The sequence below is a fragment of the Macaca fascicularis genome, chromosome X, assembly GCF_037993035.2.
Source record: "Macaca fascicularis isolate 582-1 chromosome X, T2T-MFA8v1.1".
In the NCBI taxonomy this organism is placed as follows: Eukaryota; Metazoa; Chordata; class Mammalia; order Primates; family Cercopithecidae; genus Macaca; species Macaca fascicularis.
Window position 1 is genome coordinate 7002580 of NC_088395.1, and position 24146 is coordinate 7026725.

The 24146-nt window shown below is 40.5% G+C and overlaps 1 protein-coding gene across 3 annotated transcripts in view; it reads left to right on the plus strand.

The window, feature by feature from the left end:
- The window catches only part of STS (steroid sulfatase), a 285243-nt gene that overhangs the window by 207764 nt on the left and 53333 nt on the right, over positions 1-24146 (plus strand). Inside the window, exon 11 of one of the 3 annotated variants that reach the window (XM_074029460.1) lies at positions 14613-14842. The exons of the other annotated variants lie outside the window; for them this stretch is intronic. Coding sequence (XP_073885561.1) covers positions 14613-14644 — 32 coding nt within the window. The 3' untranslated portion in view covers positions 14645-14842. Of the gene's footprint in view, positions 1-14612; positions 14843-24146 lie in introns of those variants that run through there. 3 annotated transcript variants of the gene reach the window in all.

A 24146-nucleotide genomic window follows, 5' to 3' on the forward strand; every position in this document is an offset into this window, starting at 1 on the left:
TTCCAAGACTATGGGAACCTACCACTTGCATCAGCATGACCTGGGTATGAGACATGGACTCAAAGGAGATCATTTTGGAGCTTTAAGATTTGACTGCCCTGCTGGATTTTGGACTTGCATGGAGCCTGTAGCACCTTTGTTTTGGTCAATTTCTTTCATTTGGAATGGCTGTATTTACCCAATACCTATACCCTCATTGTATCTAGAAAGTAACCAACTTGCTTTTGATTTTACAGGCTCATAGGCAGAAGGGACCTGCCTTGTCTCAGTGAGACTTTTGAGGCAATGTTGAAATGAGTAGAGACTTTGGGGGACTGTTGGGAGGTCATGATTGGATTTGAAATGTAAGGACATGAGATTTGGAGGGGCCAGAGGTGGAATTGTATGGGTTGGCTCTGTCCCTATCCAAATCTCATCTTGAATTGTAACTCCCACAATTCCCACATGTCATGGGAGGAGGCTGGTGGGAGATAATTGAATCATGGAGGTGGGTTTTTCCCATGCTGTTTTCATGATAGTGAATAAGTTTCATGAGATCTGATGTTTTTAAAAACGGGAGTTTCTCTGCACAAACTCTCTCTCTTTGCCTGCCACCATCCATGTAAGACGTGAAATGCTCCTCCTTGCCTTCTGCCATGATTGTGAGGCCTCCCCAGCCATGTGGAACTATAAGTCCATTAAACCTCTTTCTTTCCAGTCTCAGGGTATGTCTTTATCAGCAGCATGAAAACAGACTAATACACCGGCTTATCCCAGCTCTGACAGCCTCAAGTGCACAGATTTCTGGCCACTCTTTTTTGGGGGATCTTTCTCAACCTGGCTCTGAATAATTAATCTTATTCTCAAACTTTCAATCCAAACTTTACTTATCTCCTCCAGTTTGGCTTTATAGTTTAAAATTGGCTGAGAATTTGCCCCACTATTCATAGTTAAACTTGTCCATTCGAATGGAAATTAATCCTCTGTATTCATTCTCATTCTCACTAGCTTCTGTAACTCTCTTGTCCCCATTTCTACATGGGTATTTATCAGAAACTCTTTTAGTCTCTTACCTAAGATGCAATGACTTTTGCAAAGCAATCTAGATAAAATTATTTAAAAATTGAGTAGCTAACATGACCTTTCAAAGAAGCATGTGTTTTTGGACTCTCTCTTATCTGAGGTGCAAATCACTCTAGACACCATTACTGAGCTCAGTTACCATTCAATATAGTCTGAATTGCCTGCATAAAAATGAATACAATACCTTACAAGAAATTACTCCATAAGAATCGTCATGGTCTAAATATATGTATCCAATATTTTGTGTATTTTTCATTGACCTAAAAATCTCACTTTATAAGTGATTGTTTTGATGTCATCAACATTTGTATCCACTTCCTTTTTAGAGGACGATGTCTTATCTTTCTTTAGGCTACCCTGAAATAAACAAAATAGCTCATGGAATTTCCTGTGTTAGCAGATTCCAACCTTTCCACAGGTTCTAAACCCCAAGTGATAACATTGGTATATTTGGAAAGGTAGATTTTTAACAATAAAAAAAAAAAAGAAAATGCAGACATAGCTAGTTCTAGGAATAAAAATACTGGAGCCACAAGGCAAAATCGGATTTTTTTTTTTTTTTTTTTTTTTTTTTTTTTTTTTTGCAGATAGTATAGGCTTAAAACAACTTTAACCCATCTTTGAGGATAATCACAGGAACAGGGCCTTGGCCTAATTAAAATTACGTATTCCAAAAGATATATAACATAGCTTTCAGTTATCCAAGACATCAGATACTTGGTGGTTTGTCAATGATAAATAAACTTTAGCTATACAAGTAAAGCCTTAAAAAGGACAAAATGATTTGTGTATGTTTGCTCTTATGCATCATTCAAATTGATTGGTTAATTATTCCCTTATTGTCCAAGCTGTTTGGCATTTTGCAAATAGTTTTCACAAGGCTCGATGTTCTGAAGAAGGTGTAAATTTTCCAAGGTGAAGTAGAATGAATGTGAGTTAACTTATTGATGCTGGCATCACGAATTAAATAACTGGTTGTTATTGACTTACTGAACCACCAGACATGTCATAGAGGAGCTCAACTCTATATAGATTCTTAAATAAAAGAACTTGATCATTTTGGTGACTCAAAATGCAGTCAAATTTCTTAGTCATATGTCATGTGATTAATTTATGTAAGCATTTACACAAATTAGTATTTAGTTTTAAAAGTATTTCTGAATATATGGAGTTCGATGGATGTGTTTCAGAACTGACCTTTACTTGCATGGGTTTATTTTCATTCTATTGTCGTTTCTTGATTTGGAGGTTGTTTATTGGTGGTCTGTGGTCTTCACCTCTTTGATGCTAGTGCTTTCTTCTGTTGAATCCTGTGGGCAGGAGGGCCACAGGCATAGACCTTCAGGGGAGTATATCAACTCTGGCTGAGGTCCTGCAAGCTTTGGCTTGGATGTGTCCATGTATCAGTCAGCTATTTCCACAACAATGCTGCATAATAAGCTAGCCTCTAACTCAATGCATAAAAATACACATTTCTTCTCATGCTCTTTTTTTTCTGGGAGTCATCTATTGTGGCTTTACCCCATGTGTTACATTCAGGGCCAAGCTTGGAGGCAGAGGGCAGAGCACCCAAAGGACAAGAAGAAACACAAGCTGCTTTTCAGATTTAAGCCTGTAAGTGTCATTTCTGTCTACAGTTTTTGGTCAGACCATTTGTCAGTGAAGTATACTCTCATGGAGCTTGAGAGAGACTGTACTAGTTAGTTTTTTTTTGCTGTGCAATAAATTGCCACAAACTTAGCAGTCTAAAACAATACCCATTTATTATCTCAGTTCCATAAGCCAGAAATGCAGAGGAGCATAACTGGGATCTCTGCTCCAGCTCTTACCAGAATGAAATTTATGTATCATCTAGGACTTCTGGTCTCACCTGGAGCTGAAGATTCTCTGCCAAGATCAATGATTATTGGCAGAATTTTTTTACTTCTCACACTGTCCACATGGGTTCCTCCATCTTAATTTTTTTTTTTTTTTTTTTTTTTTTTTTTTTTGAGACAGGATCTCACTCTGTAACCCAGGCTGGAGTACAGTGGTGTGACCATGGCTCACTGCAGCCTTGTCCTCCCCAGGCTCAGGTGATCCTCCCACCTCAGCCTCCTGAGTAGCTGGGACTACAGGTGTTCACCACCACATCAGGCTGATTGTTTTCTTTTGCGTATTTTGTAGAAATGGGGTTTCTCCATGTTGCCCAGGCTGGTCTCAAACTCCTGGGCTCAAGCAATCCTCAGCCTCCCAAAGTGCTGGGATTACAAGTGTTAGCCACCACACCCAACCAGGTTCTTCCATCTTTAGAACAGCGATGGAAGGTCAAGTCCTTCTCACACTTCAAATCTCTCTGATATTATCCTCTGTCTTTTTCTTACTTCTAAGAGCTCGTGTTATTACACTGAATCTACCAGGTAATCCAGGGTAATCTCCAGTTGAGTAGGAAGCTTATTAAGTGAGCTTGAGTAACCTTATTCAGTCAGAAGATAAGTTCAACTAATTCAGCTGAAGTTATTCAACTTAAGTCATTATAACTTGGAAGATACATTCAACTGATTAGTAACCTTAATTACATCTGCAAAATCCCTTTTGCTATGTAACCTACTTATAACCATAGGAGCAACACCAGAAAGTGAAAGTCATGATGGTGAAAATTCTGCCTACCCCAGAAACAGAGGCAAATATTTGCTTAACAATCTCCTACCTCACCCTAGCCGTATTTTGACCTAAAACATCACCATGACCTCCCCAGTGTTCTTGCTCCATGTGACCAATTCTCTTCCACTCTTTCAGGAAGTTGTAATTGGGAAATGGGTTATTTCAACTTTTTAAAACATCTTATTGGTTACCAGCATGGGCAACATAGTGAGACTCTGTCTCTACAAAAATATTCAAAAGTTAGCCAGGTTGATGGCATATGCCCATGGTCCTAGCTACTCAGGAGCCTGAGGTGGGAGGATCACTTGAGCATAGGAGTTTGAGGCTTCAGTGACCTATAATCACACCGAAGTGTGAGTGTCGGGCCGCAGAGCAAAACTCTGTTTCTAAAAAATAAGATATACAAAATAAAATATCTCATTGGCTAAAATGTAGTCACACAACCAAGCCACAGAGGAGGCTGGGAAATGTAGTCTTTAGCAGACTAGCTACATGCTCAAATAAAAAAATTCTATAATTGTGAAAGAAATGCAGAATAGATGTTACTATCTGCTTAGCACTGCAGATAGTAAAGGCTGCCAGTGTTAAGCCAATATCTATTGTAATGACTTACTTACATTCTAGTATGTCATCAGTCTTGCTTACATTACATCATTTTATTCTTATACTATAGCCATGAGGGAGTGACAGTCTTCTCAATTAACAACTTTGAAAAACCTATGATACTTGAGGGTATTAGTGTTTAGTGGGTGAGTAAAGTAGGGAAGAAATTCTAGGTAGAAGGTGGTAGGGGAGACAAGGAAGACAGGGTGAAATATTATTCTACAGTTTAGCAATTGCAGTTTCTTTAATGTTCTTGTGCCTATGTCTGTGTGTGTGTCTGAATTTGTGTGTGTTTATGTGTCTGTATGTGAGTATGCCTTTGTATGTGTTAATTATGAGGGCTGAAAATGAGAGCTATGGTTCAAGAGACTAGCATTGTAAGGTTTTAAGAAGGGGGCTAAAATGTTTATCAGAAATTAAACATTGGAGCTGTTTCTTTGTTGTGCCTGTGGTGCCTACAGAACCCATATCGATCAGCTGGGTGAAAGGTGACATACATAAAAGGCGTGGTGGCTCACCCCTGTAATCCCAGCACTTTTGGAGGCTAAGGCGGAAGGATCACTTGAGCCCAGGAGTTTGAGACCAGCCACACAACAAGACCCTGTGTCTACAAAAAATAAAACACATTATATATCTGGGCATGGTGGTACATACCTGTAATTCCAACTACTTAGGAGGCTGACGAAGAAGGATCAGTTGAGCCTAGGAGTTTGAGGCTGCAGTAAGTCATGATGGTGCCACTGCACTCCAGCTTGGGCAACAGAGTGAGACCCTGTCTCAAAAAAAAAAAAAAAAAAGTAACATGTTTTGTAATTAAAACGAGTCACTCAAGATATCACTGCCTAGACAAGGGATACCCAAACTATTTTATTGGAGAGGAAAAAATACTTTCCTTTGTACGATGTTCCATAAAACTGCAGAAATGCTTCCTTATGTTTCTGCATTTTATGCTCCTGTAATTCAAAGAGGGAAAGTAATGAATATGTGTGGAGTTTCCCCTCCAGAATTCAAAGCATCCTTTGTGCAAAGGGCTTATGTCTCTTCCTGGATGAATAAGGATGATAGGACCCTTCTGCAGAGGGGCTTAGCCTTGTTTCTCCCCTCTTCCTGCCTCCTCCCTTTGCACAGACTGTCTTTGGAAGCGCCTCCAGCATCATGTCACAAGGCAAATGTAAGTTGCATTAGGACTATAAATGAATTGGAGGAGTAGCAGATGCAATAAACTGGTTGCTGTCTTGAGATATGACATCTATACCAACCAATATATCTCAGAGGAAAGACGGCTGTTCCTCCTTCCTCCTTATTTACTCTGAGGCACTGTATAAAATGCTCTACCATCAGATAAATGATGGCAGAACAGAAAGTAGAGGTGCTATAAATTTCATGCTTGGCAGCTTGCACTAGATGTATTTCAAGGTAATGACTCTACCTAGAACTTTTCTAGAATGACCCCTGTCAAAGCTCCTATTCAGAAGCTATGCTCACTTCTGAATGAGGTGACGAGAAGCTTGGAATAGGATTAGATAATGGATACATGTACAGGCTGCTAAGATGTTTGGGGCCTGTGGGGTTTGCTATGAATGCAGGACCTGGGCCAGTCCAATTTCTTGCCAGCAATTTTAAATTGGGAACTTCAGAAATGGATTCACATGTCTGGGAGAGTGCAAACTGAAACATTGTGATTCTGCAAAGATATGGCTTCATTTCTAATTCCTTGGGTGCTGGGTTCTTCCTGGTTTCCTTTCTCTGGATTTCCTGACATTTCTATGATCTCTCATAAAAATGTGCACTTCTTGCCCAACTTGGGTTTCCTCAAGAGGGTATCTCATTTCACAAGAGAAACAACAACAACAGTCTCACTTTACACAAAAATTAGCTAATATGCACTGACTCTTTACTAGGTACCAGACAATATTCTAAAAACTTTATGGATATTGACTCTGTTATTTCTCAACGGGCATTATTAAGTATTTTAGCTACATTTTAAAATGCGGAAAATGAGGCTAGGAAAGGCACATTCTTCAGTGTGACTCAGGTGCCACACACTCAGCCTCTATATTGTGTGACAAATCAGAGATTCATGCAGAAGAGTTAAGTTGTATGTTATACTGAAGGAAATGTGAATTCTGTACCTGATGTATTGTATGTGTTAGTTGGTTTATTTATAATATAAGGATCTCAGCTGTCCCGCAACAGCCATTGAACTGATAGTACATTAAAATGTAAGTGGATCCCAAGCCAGGATTTCAGTTAGTTCAATTGATGACTGCTGTTGGATATTCCTGAAAAGAGGGCGGATCTAGAGGGAAAAAAAGAGAAAGCTGTGAGTATGAGGGAACAATGATGATGACAACAATTACAACAATAATGTAAGGAACAGTATAAAGTGACCAAGGAAAATTGCTCAATAGACTGTAACTGGATCAGGACTGGGTTTGAATGAGTTGAGTGAAAGAAGAGTAAAATGTGAGGGCAGACCTCACTCCTGTGAGCACCAGGGGCCAAAGCCTCACTCACATTCTTACCCCCATACTTCTCCAAGTCTTCCTTCCCTGGGCAAGATCTCCCCCACTCTCTGGTCTCGCACTTAGGCACAGAACATAGTCCTTGAAGCTTCACAAACCTACATTTAAAACTCCATGTCTGGGCTGGATGCAGTGGCACACACCTGTAATCTAGCACTTTGGGAAGCCAAGGTGGGGGGATTACTTGTGGCCAGGAGTTCAAGCCTGCAGTGAGCTAGGATTGCACCACTGCACTGCAGCCTGGGTGACAAAGCGAGAACCTGTTTCTAAAAATATATATGAAAAAAGTTAAAAATTCCATCGCTGCCAGTTTTGTGATTTTTTGCTCAGTTTCTCTTCTGTAGTATGGACATATGGACACCTGTCACTTTGGAGGGTCATACTGTAATATAATGAATACACACACATATATAAAAATGTTTGCAGTATCTATAATGTATGCCTAACACTCATTTTTCAACATTCATTGGTCATCCACCTATTCAAGTGTCATGGAATCCTTGGAGTGTTGCTTCACCAGCCAGAAACCTCTGTGGCCAGTGGCACCTTCTGTCTGGGTATTTCTTGCACCTGCTGGGCTCATTTCACCTACTTGGCCTGCAGATTGTGCTTGGCTTGCACTACTGGCCCAGAACTCATACTCGCCAAGTGCGAGCCAGGTGTGGAGTGGCAAGGGGTGTGTAGGTGAGCGAGCAGGGGATCCAGTCACTGCATGCAGCCAGGCATGCTGGCTGCTGCAGTGGGTCAGGCAGCTCCAGGTGCCAACACAGGTGCCAGCTCCATGCCAGGCTGTGGCTGGACCAGATGAACTGCACCCAGCTTCTGCTGTGGGCAGTTACATCTGGATGAGGGGAATGTGGTGGTGCCCTGAAGCTTGGAGATGCCAGGAACTGCAGAATCCCAAAGAGGGTGTCACAGCCCTGGCTCTGGGAGCCCCTGGGTCTGGGCTCCCAAAAGGGAAGCAGCTCTTCTCTTCTTCTTGTCACCCTCAATGTGGTGAGCGGAGGTGCATGTTTCAGCCCTGTTTGTGTTACAGCTCTTTTAGTGCTGTTATTCAGTGGATCTCAAGTTTTTGTCTCATCTCCAGGAAGAATGAGGTATGCAGACAACTGGAGGGTGAGCAAGACAGATATGAGCTTCGCTTCACTGAGTGGCAGAACAGTTCTCAGGAAACCCAAAATGGGTAGCTCCTTTCCACAGGCAGGTCATCTAAATGTCTGTGCAACCCTCAGTGGAGAGGAGACCTGCAGTGGGTAGCTCCCCTCCACAGGCAGGTCATCCCAATATCTGTGCAGCCCTCAGTGGAGAATATACCTGGAGTGGGTAGCCCCTATCCACAGGCTAGTCATCCTGACATCTGTGCAGCCCTCAGTGGAGAGGAAACTGAGAATGGGTAGCTCCTATTAACAGGCAGGTCCTCCCTTCATCTGCCCGAATCTGACTGAGTCCAGGGTTTTTATGGGCCTCAGAGGGGAGGAAGTGCATGCTGATTGGTCCCTGGGCGGCCATGGCCAAGCCCAGGAAAAGCACCATCAGTTCTCACTCTGGTCTGTGAAACTGACAGCCTCCCCCTCCTGACCTCAGGTCATCCCTGGCTTGAAGGTGAGGCTTCACCAGGAACCCATCCCTTTCCACCCAGAAGCCTGTCTGCCTCCTACTGCCATCAACCTGTCATCCATAGTGCCCATGGTACCCAGGCTGTTTACGCCAAGGGGAACCTGCAGGCCCACACAGAGCTGCCCTCAGCCCCACCCCTTGGCCTCCTTCCTGTGCTCATCAGTGCCCAAAGCCCAGAGGGGGCTGAGGCAGCAGGAGGCTGGTGTGTCAGTGCTGCCCCAAGCACCCACACACCCAGCTGGATCATGTGAAATGTTGAGAAAGAAACAAAAGGTGACTTCCACATTTTGGGACCAAATTCCCTTAACTAATTTTCAGGTTTTCTACCTGTCGACTCAAATATTATCCATGTCATTATGTTTTATTTTATTTCTTTGTTGTTTTGTTTGTTTGTTTGTTTTTGAGACAGAGTCTCACTCTGTCACCCAGGCTGGAGTGCAATGGTGCAGTCATAGCTCACTGCAGCCTCAACCTCCCGGGCTCAAGTAATGCTCCCACTTCAGTATCCCAAGTAGGTGGGACTACAGGCATGCACCACCACACCCAGCTAATTTTTCTGACTTTCAATAGAGACGAGGTTTCACTATGTTGCCCAGACTGGTCTTGAACCCCTGAGCTCAAGCAATTCTCCCACCTTGGCCTTCCAGAGTGTTAGGACTACAGGTATGAGTCACTGCCCCTGGCCATTTATTTCTGTCTCAGCAGACTTTTTTTTGCAAGTCTCACCGTTGTGCTGGGCTCTCAAACTCTTGAACTCATCCACTGTCCTCTCTCTAGGAACTTTTTCCATCTGGAATTTTCTTTTGTAACGTCAGCCCCTTCCTCTCCCCCATCCCCTCCCACCCTGTGTCCCTCTTCTTAGGAAGATTTTCTTTGACCTTCCTTCCCTGATACACTAATACTTCATTACATTCTTGGTTGCATTCAAGCCTTTGCCACATCATAACACAGTAGTGCATGCCTTGATTTTACTTCTACCTATCCAGCTCGCCCTTCAACCATGGAACATCCCCTCTCATACCATTGTCCATTTAGAGCTCTTCTTTCCAAATAGTTGCCTACTCAAGTGACCTCTTTTCATGTTCATTCTAATGGAATGCTCAGCGCTATTCAACACTGCTAAGCAATGGTTCTTTCTTCCATCTCCCCCTTTTAAGAAGTTTTTTAGATTTAGGTGGTACATGTGCAGATTTGTTACATGGGGATATTTCGTGGTGCTGGGGTTTAGACTTCTATTGAACCCATCACCCAAACAGTGAACATAGTACCCAATAGATCATTTGCAGCCCTTGTCCCCCTTTTATGGTCCTCAGTGTCAGTTGTTGCCATTTTTATGTCCATGTGTACCCATAGTTTAGCTCCCACTACTAACTGAGAACAAGCAATATTCAGCTTTCTCTTTCTGCATTAATTCACTTCGAATAATGACCTCCATCTGCATTCATGTTACTGCAAAGAATGTGATTGTTTTCTCTGGCTGTGTAGTATTCCATGATGTATATGTACCATGTTTTCTTTAACCAATCCACCACTGATGGACCCTTAGGTTGATTCCATGACTTTGCTAGTGTCAATAGTGTTGAATAAACGTGCACACGGTGTCTTTTTTATAAAATGATTTTTTTTCCTTTGAGCAGATACCCAGTAGTGGATCAGTCTTCCTTGTTGGGTCTAGGACACTATACATTCCAAGTTCTCTTCTTATCTCATTAGATCATGCATTTTCCTTTGATGAATTCTGTTTCCCCACTGCTTCTCCATTATTCTATCCCTGCTGCCTTTATATTAAGTGTAGGGATTTCTCCTTTGACCTGTGTTTCCCCTGAGTTTATACTTACTCCTGGTTGTAAATATTTTCATAAAAATGACTTCAAATTCCTTCCCCTCCACTAGCTTCCACCTCTACCTAGAGTTTCCCTCAGTATTATAAGTTCCTTGCTGGACACTTAAACTCAACACATTCCAAACAAAATGAATTAACTTCCCCTTTCCCTGAGGGAGGAAAAACAGATACAATTGTACTCTTTATTTTGGTTCACTGTATTACCATCTTTCAATTCATTTAGTCCCAAAATGTGGAAGTCACCTTTTGTTTCTTTCTCAATGTTTCATTCAATTTTTATCGAGTTATGTTGAATCCACTTTAGGAATATCTCTTGAACTTGTAAACTTTTATTGATTCCAAATGGCAGTCTCTTAGTTCAGGATCTTGTCATATCTGACCTGTATTATTTCTGATTGATCATTCTTCCTGCAGCTTCCTGCTCACACTAATCTATTCTACAGACAAATGCAAGAACTATCTTTCATGACACTCATTCTCCGACCTTATCTTTTCCGTCTCCATTGGCTCTTCTCTCCGTATTTCTTAAGCGCTGGACATATCAGATAACTTGCCATTTCCTCTTCTTGTTTGTGCCATCTATCTTGGCTCATGTTAGCAGATCCTGCTGTCTGGAATGACTTTTCTTCCTTCCCCACTACTGAAGTCTGTGTTAGTTTTCTGTGGGTGCCATAACAAAATACCACAAATGTAGCAGCTTAAAACATCACACCTTTATTATCTCACAGTTATATAGGTCAGAAGTTGAGGTGAGCTTGGCTTGTTTCTCTGCTGGAATCTCTCACATGGCTGGAATCAAGGTGGTCAGTGGCCTGACCTCTTATTGGGAGATTCTGAGGAGAGCCCACTTTCCAGCTTACTCAGGTGGTTGGCAGATTCAACGGTCAGACTGAGGTCCCCCTTTCCTGATTGGCTGCTGGCCAGGAGCCATTCTCAGCTGCCTGCATTCCTTGTCTTGGTGCCTGCTGCATTTCCAAACCAGCAACAGTGCAACGAGTATTTCCTGTGCTTGGAATCTCTCTCTGACTATTCCTTCTACCACGTCTTCCTCTCCAACTGGAGAAATTTCTCCACTTTTTAGGGTGCCTGTGACTAGATTAGGTTCACTGGGATAATTTAGGATTATGTCCATATCTTAAACTCTGTAAACTTAAATCCATCTGCAAATATAATTGTTATGCAACTTCACATGTTTGTAAGTTCCAGGTATTAGAGTGTGGACATTTTTGAGGTGGGGAGTGGGGAGGGCATTTTGCCTACCACAAAAGTGCAATAATTTTTTAGAATACAAACTCTAAGAGATAGTGTGATTAGTTAGAAGCACGTTACTAAGCCAGCCACACAGAAGGAAAGGGATTACACAGAGTGTGGGTTATCAGGAGGCAGAACCATTGGAGGCCATGTGAGCATCAGCTTGTCATATATACCCATGCAGAGACACAGATACATAAGCATATTAAGTCATTCAGTAGATGGAAAAACATGTGCATTAGGAGGAGAGAATGAAAGCAGCTGATCATAGAGTTTGGTGTGATTGTGACCAAGAAATTAGATGGAGGGGCTGATATTCTGAGGAAAGTGATTTAGAAGACGAGAGAAGATGAATGGAATCCTTTATTTATAAAAGCTACCTCCTCAAGGCTAAAGTTTGTAGTCTTGACATAAATGATCAAGTAATGCCGCAGTGGTTAACAACCCTGTCTGCCCACTTCTAAACATAAAAGCATAACATATTCCTGTGTGCAGAAATGAATACATTTCTAGAATGGTGGTTCTTAAATGGTTTGGTCTTAGGACTTCTTTTCCATCTTAAAAATTACTGAGGACCTCACAGAGAGTTTACTTAGATGGGTTATGTCTATTGATGTTTACCAAATTAGACATTAAAACTAAGAAATTTAACAATGTTTATGACTTTATTTAAAAGGAGCAATCATCTTATTTCAGGTTAACATAAAAACAGGTTTATTAAAAATAACTATATTTCCCAAAGCAAAAAAAATTGTGAGATACGGAATATTTTATATTTTTGAAAATCTTTTCAATGTCTGATTTCAGTAATAGAAAGCTGGATCCCCATATCAGCCGATGTACTCAATATCTTGCAGTATATTGTTTTAATTTGTGTGTATGAAGAAAATCTGTCCTCCCACAGAGATATAGTTTGAAAAAGATAATTAGATAATTGTGGATATTCTTCTTTAATACTATACCAAAACTCAACATGGATAGTTTCTTAAAGGTTCATTAAAAAGTGTAATTGGGGCCGGGCGCGGTGGCTCAAGCCTGTAATCCCAGCACTTTGGGAGGCCGAGACGGGCGGATCACGAGGTCAGGAGATCGAGACCATCCTGGCTAACATGGTGAAACCCCGTCTCTACTAAAATATACAAAAAACTAGCCTGGCGAGGTGGCGGGCGCCTGTAGTCCCAGCTACTCGGGAGGCTGAGGCAGGAGAATGGCGTGAACCCGGGAGGCGGAGCTTGCAGTGAGCTGAGATCCGGCCACTGCACTCCAGCCTGGGCGGCAGAGCAAGACTCCGTCTCAAAAAAAAAAAAAAAGTGTAATTGGAACCCATATCAAAAACCTTTCTGTCCTTTGTAACATTAAAACCCGTTGTTTTATCTTACATTTAGCATGCATCTTTGACCTATGCATGATTTTGGAAAAATATTGGTTCACTAAGTTATGCATGACTTGGAAATATTCATACATTTCATTATACAAGATAAAGAAATTCACATTTATTGATAACACCACTCATTTGATAGGGAAGAATTTCAGTGTTGGGAGGTCATCAAGCTCCTGGCATCAGATGTAAGATTTCTATGATTTTATTTTTTTCTTGAAATCTTGAATCGTATCCTCAACAGCAAATACTGTCAGTTGTTTTCCATGAAGTGAAATGCTCACTTTGTTCATGTTTCAAAAAATGTCTGCCAAATAGCCAAGTCTGAATGTGCATAGATTGACTGTTAGTCTTTGAAATATAAATGGTAGCTACTATTTCATATCACCACTGAAATAGTGGAACGTGTTCTTTTCCTGGAGACAACATCTAGCTTCATTGTGTAGCAGGAGAGGTTTCTGGGTACTTCCCATCTCATCATGCAGAATATTAAAACGACATGTATTCTGGAGATGGTTAAGAAAATTAATTTCTTTATGTGAAACTAGCATCCTTTGACTGCAACCGCATGGTGGTGATGAGTAAGTAGTAGTACCATGTGGGATCACTGCCTCAATCAGGTCTAACATGCCAGCCGTCTTGCCTGTTGCTTGTGCACCATCAGTGCAATTGTTAGCAAGGTAAGAAGAAGCCAGTGACATCTCAGTATTATGATGAAAATAGATGTGTTCTCCAGTATCCCTTAAAACATCTCCCCAATTCCTAGGGGTCTGACATACAAACATTGCCATTCACTGCACGGCACTACAGCAAGCAGCACGTTCAAGTGACCCTCCAAGAGGAGATTACAAATGTCAGGATCTACTTAACTCACAACTCCACTGTACTCCCTATCCTCAGCTACAGTTTAGCTAAACATTGTCTTCCTCTCCAATCACTTCTCTAGATACCAAAATGAAGCAAAACTTCTCAACTTACGAGGAAACTTAATACTGGATACTTCTATATGAGCCAAAATTAGATCCTCAGAGCTTTCTGTTTTGTTGTTGTTTGTTTTTGGTTCTGATTGATTGACTTGAATTTATTCTTCTGGTTGTAGTTTGATGAATGTCTGTCTGTTCAATGAGACCCAATACCTCTTTGAGGATTTTGTGCCTTTCCTAATTAGTTGTACCACCCTTTGAAATATTAAACACTTTAAAAATCTTTGTTAAATAAAAATAAAGAAATATGTACCATGTAATCAAGTGATGGAGAAAATAAAGGTACAGTTTAGTGTATAAACCCCATAGAGAATGCAGCTGTCTTTGTTTCTGTAATAGCAAAATAGCAAATTGGAAATAAAAGCAAATTGACACTATCTTTCAATTCTGTTCTACTAAAACACACCTTGAAAAGCTCATTGAAATATATAACATAGGCAACATTAGCAATTATAAATTAAAGCAGTTCGAGAGAGAGAGAGAGAAATAGAAGTTAAAATGAAAAATGATTAAATAACAACATAACTCTTAAAAGCAAGTATTCTATAATTGCTCTTAATCCAGTTTGCATAGGGGAAATAGCTTAACAGTAGTGGTGATTCTTGGTGTTCATGGCCCAGCAGCATTTCCATCGTAAAGCTTGTTTGGCACAATATGGGTTAGAAATTTGTATAAATGCTTTGATTGTGGACCATTTTCTATCCCAGGTGTTATCACTTTACATCTTCCCAAGACCTGATTTCCCAGCATGACTTTCCATGATGAAGCACCAACTTGTATGTCTTCGCAGCATGACAGAGATGGGAGAGCTTTAGGTTCTACTAACAAGGATGTGGCAATGATAATGCGGGATTCCTTCACTTTCCTCTGAGCCTCAGTTCACTTTTCTGTGTATTGGGAATAAAAACATCTTCAAAATTGTTGTAAAAGTTGAAAATCATATATGTGGAACACTTTGCACACAGCAGACACTAAATAAGCATAACTATTGTTTATATTTTATTTTATGTATTCATTTATTTTGAGACAGGGTCTCTCCTTATTGCCCAGGCTGGAGTGCAGTGGTGTGATCACAGCTCAATGCAGCCTCAACCTCTCAGACTCAAGCGATTCTCCCACCTCAGCCAGCCAGGTGACTAGGACCACAAGTGTGTACCACCAGACCTGGCTAATTTTTTAATTTTCTTTGTAGAGATGGGGTCCTACTATGTTGCCCAGGCTGGTCTGAAACTCCTGAGCTCAAGCGATCCCTCTGCCTTGGCCTCCCAAAGTGCTGGGATTACAGGCATAAGCCACCATGCCCGGCCAACTGTTGTTTTCATAAGGGCTATTCTATATTATCACATAGCCGTTTTCCCATTTCACTGATGTCTGAGAAAACTATTTAAAAATAATGCAATTATCCTCATAATTTACCTCCTACAAAACACATTCTCCAAGGCATTTCATTTACCACTAACAAACCAGCTTTTCCCCTCACTTTGTTTGCTCACCATTTCACGGTAAATGATGAATAAGTAGTCGTACAGTGTGAGGTCACTGCCTTGATCAGGTCTAACATGCCAGCAATTTTGCCTGTTGCTTGTGCACCGTCAGTGCAATTGTTAGCAAGGTAAAAAAGGCCAGTGACATCTCAGTATTATGATAAAAATAGATACGTTCTCCAGAATCCCTTGAAACATCTCCCTGATTCTCAGGGATCTTAAGTCTGAGCTTCAGGTTTGTGATGGTCACCTTTTCTTGATAAGCTCTTTCTGGATAAAGGCCCTCCAAGTCTGATTTCCTTGTTGATGGGTTCTTCATAGGCTGCATGTCTGGAACCCTCAGAGAAAGTGCGGTTTGCTGACATGACTATCATAATTCCTTCATTTGCAACACTGGCAACAGATCTCAGGTTCCAGGATAAATGTGCTATGATGTGGTGATCCTCCAGAGAGTCTATCTTGAATATTCACTACCAAGACCTGCTTCAAAATCATCAGCCCGTTCTTGCCTTTCCTTTGTGTGCAGCGTTCTGAGAGGAGTTGAAAGAGAGGAAGACAAGAATGCCTTAGTTACTTTCTGTGGCTCTTATGCATTATTAATTTTCTTAACAAAAAAAAAAAAAGCCATATGCATGTTGAGATTGATTAGAATCCTTAATGGCATACTTAATTTTAGGAGTGCCATACCATGACTTCCAGCAAACAGAAGTGACTGTTGAGAAGGAATGATTCACCATCTACTAGCTATACTAATAGTTACACATGAATATCGTGTCTAATGATCTCAGTCAAGCTGCCTTGTAAGTTTATGTCTACACATCCATTTACACTTGTTTTTCCTAATTGAAATTAATTGGAATAAATATGTGTCAAATAGTTAAACTCAGTAATCTAATTTTAAGAAAACGATTGTGCTCTTTTTCCTCATAATGAGCCTGGCTTTTTTTTTCTTCTTATCAATCTGTCCTTTGATAGGCCTTTTCATGACAATGGATTTTTCATATCCCAGGCTCTCAAGTCCCTCAGAACTGTAGTAAGTCAGGTGAGATTCAGGATCTGCCTGCTAATGGTGAAATAGTTGGTCAGTTCAGTCACGTTGCCAGAGTAGTTAAGGCAGAGAGGAAGCAAATCCTTCAAACTAATTGGCAGCATATAGCTTTTCCACGTAGTAATTATTTCATAGATGCTGAATAAATATGTCTGAAATGAAGAGAACTGTTAGATTAGAATTTTTTGACCTTGTCATTCTGTACTGAAATAAACACAACCATGGACAACTAAATAGTCTCAGAATATTTTGAGGGCTTATTGCACATAAGTGACTTATTCATAGGCAAGGCTGTATTACTGTGTCATCACAAAACCTATAATTGGCAATGACCTTGGAATTAGTAGGTATGATTACTACATGTAAGGTTCTTAGAGCAATGTCCTGTATTTTCTAAGGACTACATATTATAAGTATCCTTTGAGATAACCTCCGTGGTCATCCAGAAATTCTACATGCAGAGTTTGGAATGCATCACATGACAGGATCGGATTCTTCTACACTGTTGTGTTCTCATGTAAATCAAAAGACTTCATAGTGCCCAAAGTTCCAATGGTTTATTGCCAAGGAGAAACAAGTTGCATGTCAAGGGGACCATCTTGAAACCAACATATTCTTCCCACATTAGCACGTATGCAGATTAATTAAAAAATATAATCTGCATGTTGATAATTCTATCTGAACGTCAATTATTATTATTAATATTATTACTGAGTCAATCATGCAGATATACACATGGTAATTAACACTTTTCACATATTATATTGATAGGCACATGGCTGGTGACATGGAAAGGCTGTAGTTTTCACAAATCTTCCTGGTGATGATGGACGTACCAGCATAGGCTGTCCTATGTGCCAGCTTCAAAAACCCAGCCTGGTCTCTTGGGAAAACTGGAATCTAATTGGATACTTTAAGCATTTTTGCATGGAGCTGTCAGCATATACATCTTGTTGCAGCTATGAACCATCAAACGTGTACAACTAGACTTAAAGAAATGACTACTACACATTTGTGTAAAGTTGGTATATGCATTTACATGAAAATCAACTGGTGGGAAATTCACAGAAATAATCCAAGCAGAATAGAAAACTAGGGCAAGTTTGTCAGTCATCTGAGTAAGTGTCATGATTCTGTGATTCTCTTTGGCTCAGGATTCAGTCTGTTGGATGAATTTACAAAACAAAAAAGAAACACCCAAAAGCAGAAGGAAAGCTCGTTGCAATAGCCACAGACTTCCAGACCAAAAAATAAACACATGACAAAATATTTCACACTGCATTATAGGTGTGTGAAAAAACAATGAACTTGCATTATTGTTTGTGTTGTTTCATATCATTGTCAAAACCTCTATTTCCTCTGCTGATGGGGGCAGGCAAAAAAGCTCAAGCTTCAACTTGCCAGTCAGGATAACAGTCTCTTCCAGTGTTATATTTTGGGTAAATATTCAGTCAACTCAGAATTCAAACTTCATCAGGTTAGAGTCCTCCTCCACTCCATCTCAAAAACTGCCTCCCATCCTCATCACAAAATGGTGTCTGGGTTCAGGAAAAGCCTCTCTACATTTGCAGATGTGGGAGTATGACGTCTGTAGTGAGGTGCCTTTTCTCTCTGTCTTTCTTTTTGCCCTGCTGAAGCATCTGCAGCTGGCATAGCTCAGGGACAGTTCTCTGAATGAAAGGGATCCCCACCTTGGCTCTCACTGGTCCTGTTGCTTGTAGATTTCGACTCTTCTTTCCATTGGTCTCTTGTTCTGGGCACCCCACTTTGCATTCCTCCAATATGGAGTAATTTCACTCCTCATCCAAAAGAAAGGCATGCCAAACACTGTCTCCAGCTGTCTTGCAGGAAGGAACTACTGGCTCTCACATCAAGTGAGTGTAGAATTTACTGGAGAGTCAGAGGGGTAGCTGTTTGCGAGATTTCCCTAGAAGTATTTCTCAGGAGATGTTTCTTTGCTTAGGCAAGGGATGCCACTGTTACTCTCTACTTGGATTCCTCTGCCTAGACTTCAGGAGTTTCTCTTTTCTCTTCGAGGTTCTCAGCTTAAAGAACTTAACCCACCCTTCATCTCAACTGCCTGACTTTTCCTCTCCCTCTTCTCATCTTTAGTTCATCCTTCCAATATCAAATAACCTATTTCACCTTTATGTCTCTTGAGGACTTTCTTTATATGTTAACTTCTATGCTTCTTCAAATGCTTACAGCAAAATATCAGGATCGTACTTCCAGGTTTTGCTTTTGGTTTATCAAGAAAAATGTTAGGACTTAGCCTTTTCTTTTGCTGTCAATACCATGCATGCAAAACTAGACCATCTCTGAAGATTGAGACACATCCACTTTGCGAACCCAAAATGCAGCAATGAGATGTTTATTCTAGGCACGTGTACCTCCTTCTGAAGGAATCAGCTCTCCTGGTTCAATGGGTTCAGTTGGCGGAGTGTCATGAACTAGGGAGAAGAAAATATATTTTGATTTACTGTTTCAGATCTATTATCAGCTTTATATCTGAATAGGTGTGTATTTTTTATGGAATTGCTGATTTCCCATTTAGTACTAGTTATTAAAATAAGCCAGGTTTATATATTTATAATTAGGAAAGGTAGCAGTTACAAACTGTAATACCCTAAAGAGTGACATGATTTGAGAGTGTGAATAAACTCTAAAAAACAGAAGTTGCAGGCCGGGTGCGGTTGCTCAAACCTATAATCCCAGCACTTTGGGAGGCCGAGGTGGGGGGATCACTTGAACTCAGGAGTTCAAGACCAGCCTGAGCAACATGGTGAGACCTCATCCCTACAAAAGAAAAATGCAAAAATTAGCCAGGCATGGTGGTGGACACCTGCCGCCTCAGCTACTGAGGATGCTGAGGCAGGAGAATCGTTTGAGCCCAGGAGCCGGAAGTTGCAGTGAGCCATGATCACGCCACTGCAGTCCAGTCCAGCCTGAGAGACAGAGCAAGACTCTGTCTCATTAATAAATAAATAAATAAATAAATAAATAAATAAAATATCACAAGTTGCCAATCTCATCCTTGAAGACAATGGGCAGAATCTCTTTATAGCTTATGGTGTGCTCAAGTCCTCACCCCAAATTGCAGTCTTTATCTAGGCCCTTCCAGCCCTTTGCTCTTGGGGTCATGTTGTTATTCAGCCAGTCCAGGGTTTGTCACCCTAGGAGAGGAATGAAATATACCGGACCAACGGTCACCCATCAAGTCCTGGTAGGAAAGAGAAGAGCAGTGTGGGTCTGTTGGCTCTGGAGAACCTAGCTTGTTTCTATATTGGGGCTCATTCCCCACTCTGCTCTGATTCTGGTGTTGCCTTGATCCTCACTTTGCCTCCTAGTCCCTGCCTTTCTGCTGGGCTAGAATATTCCCACTCCAGTTCTCTGCTCTTTTAGCAGGGTAGGTACTAGGCGGTACGTTATCAGTAGTTGTTGGGGGAAGATAGATGGTGTAACACCACACACTCATATGCACACCTCCCTCCAGCACTACCATTGTGCCCCAAGACATGTGTCTACTGACTCACCCACATTGGCTTAGGAAGGGCTCCTGAACCCAAAAAATACATAAGAGAGTAAAACTGGCTTAAAAGAGACTGAGCTTTGGAATCTTTGGTTCAGATTCCTAGTTGGTCATGCACCACTAGCTGTGTGACCCTGGAAAAATTACTCCATCTGTTAAAATTTCACCTTCCTCCCCTAGAAAATCTGAATAATTTTCACCTGCCTACATGGCAGAATTCATAGGAGGCATCAATATGGCATGACAAAGTGCCTAGGGCATGGTACACTCTCAGTAAATGCTGATTTTTCCTTTCTTTCTGGAGGCTTACCTGCAACAACGTATTCTCAGCTGCCCTTTGACCCCTGACCTCAGCTGCATGTCTAGATTCAAAATGTCTTGTACGGTACAGGTGCTGAAATCCAGAGGTTTACATGCAAATTGGACTGCATAATTTCTGCGTTTTTTTTTTTTCAGTGTTTATTTCAACATCAGTCTCCTTAATATTCATGGTTTTCAAGGTCAGTGGAAAATCATGTTGATTCGTATGACTCTGGATGATTAGAGTGAAGGGCTTTTGACTTCATCACTTGTAGCTGCTTAATGGCTGAAGAATTAACAAAGGAGAAAATAGTGTTAACATGCCCAAGGAACGGTGATTATAGTTGCATGCTTGAAAAGTTTGACGTGTGTGGGGAAAAATCCATCTACTGCCCTGTGCTTTAATGCTGTGGCAGTTTTGCTCATATGCATGAGTAAAATGCAATTTCTACCAGTAGAATTCACTTTTGCTCAGAGGGGAAAAAATGCATGTGTCATAGTAGGATCTGGTAGTATGATCTAATGAGTGGGTAAAGAGGAAGACCCAAAGAGAAATGCTTGAGAGTGAATGGAGAGGAGAAAGGAGCAGGAGGAGACAAAAAGAGAGAGAGAGAGAGAGACAGAGAGAAATAACTTAAAGAGATATTTTTATCTGGTATTGTTTACTGGGAACCAAATTGATTCAACTACTGTATACCCAGCTCTAAGCTTTTGCCTCAACCCAATTCACTGAGACATAATCACTGGTTAGCTTTGAAACACATTTTCTCATTTCATTTCTTCATTGTTTTGCACACTTGAAGGCATCCTAGCTTCAACCAGAAACCAAAGAACATCTGCAATCACAGCCGGACACGTTTTGTTGCAAAAGTCAACATTGCTGAATTCCAGTCCTTTTGATATTCTGAGCCTCTCAGATGTCAGGAGATATCTTGTTTTTCAACTTACTCTATTGAAATGTTATATGCGGCTCATGAAAAATATGCCATTTGATAGACTTCGTAAATCCATCTGCTGTAACAGCCACTATGATAAAGGTCAACTGTGGAGTGTGAGGGCATTTCCTAATCCTCTCCATTTTCATTCTCTGTAATCCTCTCAGTCCATGAAGTTGCTACTAAAGCTTCATGCTGTAGCTATGCATGCTGCCTGTACCTTGTTTTTAGATTCTTGTCTGTGTAAATGCGCGTGGGATCCTTATGGCTACTCTGTAAACTCCTAAATTTGCTGTCCTTATCTAAGGAAGTGCTAGGTGCTGCTAAAGTAGAAAAGTCAGAGCCAGAGGGGATTTTTAATATAAAATAAGGCCCAGGAGAAGAGCAATCTTAGTCATGCTAGATATTTCTTAAGCATAACTTCTTAGTGGGAGATAGGAAGTAAGGAAGCTACTTGCGGTCTCTCAGGTGGGGGGGCCTCTTCTCCGTGGATAGCAATTCAGAGATGGAAAACTATAGTTCTATTCTGCAGCTAAGAATTCTTTCTTAGGGGACTCTTCATTTCCTTTTCCTACTCCCTATACAATCCCTTCCAACTTCAGATAATCTCAAGACTGTTCATCAATTAAAAAAAAATTACTAACAAAAAAAGAGATTTCTACTTCATTTTTGGCTCACTCTTTAAGTTATGCACATAGGAAACTACATTTTCTAGCCTCCAAAGTGACGTGGATGGTAGGGAGAGTAATATGAAAAAGTACATCTGGTTGAGCTAATCAATTTCAAGCACTTGACTGTTTTTGCTTTTTGTTTTCCCATAGAGGGAATCCAGAAGCCTTTCTAAAATGAAGTGAGAAGGCATGATATGGAGAAAATTCCTCAAACATGAGTGTGAGAGTGTTGACAAAGCCTAGGAAGAGAGAAATTACTTATAATGAATAGGGGTTCTATCTTTTGCTGATAAGAAATCAGGAGGAAAGATGAAAAGGAAGAAGTTAGGGGAAAGACAATGCCATAGGAGTTGAAGAATAGATCAAGACATTCTTTTTCCTGTATTTCATATTTCTCATGTATAATTTCATTGCATTTAATCCTTCTATTATCTTGAGCATACAGAGAGTCTGTAACATCTATTGGAATTACTCATGAAAAGTCTGTGTTCTAATGGAAGTAAAATTTGTTTTTTCAGTTAAAAATAGAGGCAATTTTTTTCCAGGCCCTCTCACGAGAGTCTGGAACAAATCAACATGTTTACAAATACAATAAATGTGCTGCAAGCCAATTGGGGATTTGTTTGCTCACATTTTCCCAAAGGCTTTGGACAGGCCGTTCAAAAATGAGCACAATTCTCCATGGAATTTCCATTGAGTAAGAGCTTGACAAATGAAATAAATCCAAGTGCTGATAAGAGAAAACATGTTTCTTATAATGGGGAGGCTGTATATACACATACATATGTGTGTATTTGTGTGTGAACATATATATATTCCACAATTTTTACTAAGGTAGTATACTGACATTGCTTTGCTGTCATTACAGAGTGTTGCAAAACGAAATGGATTCCCCACATGGCATGTAGCTTACATATTGTTGGTGAAACAAACTGGCATGGCTCTAACAAATTTTTCCTCTAACCTGTTCTTATGACAATAACGATGTCTAACATTCCTTAAGCACTTGTGATGAGCTACTTATTTATAAATTAACACAGACTATATAATCTTTTCCTAGTGGTAGAAGCAGTTGTTTTCTCATTTTTCATATTAGGATATTCATAGGACTAATTCCTTTCAAATAATAAACTCTTCCAGAGAGAGGGCTCCAAATTAAGCCAAGACGACTTTATGCTGACAACTTATTTCTATTGGAATATTAGAGAATTAATTTACTTATTCATTCACTAATGCATCCACTTCTTTGGGCACCTAGAACAGTGTCTAGCACACAATGTTCACTCCATAAATATTTGTTGAGTGAGTGAATGAATGAATGATTGAATGAGCAACTCTCATGTATAATCAGCTGGGCTCAGAGGGCTGGGAATGAAAAGTTGACTCCAATAGGGCCGATATCCTCAAGTCTGATAATAAAAATCTGCCTTGCAACTGAATGGCAGCAATTAAAGACAATTATAACATATTAAAAGGGAATTCTTGGAGAAAAATATAACTTAAGGTATGACCAGAAAAGATTGGTGGAAGAGAGATTTGACCCTCAGTATGGGGCTCAAGAAGCTAGGAATCATGAAAGGGAAAGAGAAAAATGGAAGAGAAAAATGGAAGAAAAAAATAGTTGGAAATTCACAAAGGGAAGAATTGCAAATAGAAGGCCAGGCCATGGCAAGTGGAAATTCACTGTTTTATCCAAGTGCAGACAGTGTTCTCTCAAAATCTTAGATGAAAACTTTGGAAATTCCCATTAAGCCAAGTGTGGTGGGCAGAATAATTCCTCTACCCACCCTGAAGATGTCCATGTTATAATACCTAGAATCTTTGAATATATTACTTCACATGGCCAAAGGGACTGTGACTCTGCAGATATGATGAAGTCAAGGAACAAGGAACTTGAGATGTAAAGATGATCTTGAATTATTCAGGTGGGCTTAATATAGTCACAAGGGTCCCTATAATTGAAAGAGAAAGTTTTAACTCTTTGAAACCCATTTCAGACTTATGACTGCCAGAACAGTAAGCAATATATGTGTGTGTTGTTTCAAGCCCAAGTTTTTGATAATTTGTTACAGCAGCAAGAGGAAACTGACACAGTGAGCTAATCTCCTAGAAGAGCACACATTGTCTTCTCAAATTCTTTTATTTTTTCTTTTCTGAGTGTCTCCCCTTGGCATAATAAACACCCTTGGTAGCTCAAGAGCATTAAAAGCTGTGTACTGATTCACACTTCTTACCTCAGAAATCTAGCAAAGTGGTGTTTAAGAACTGTTGAAG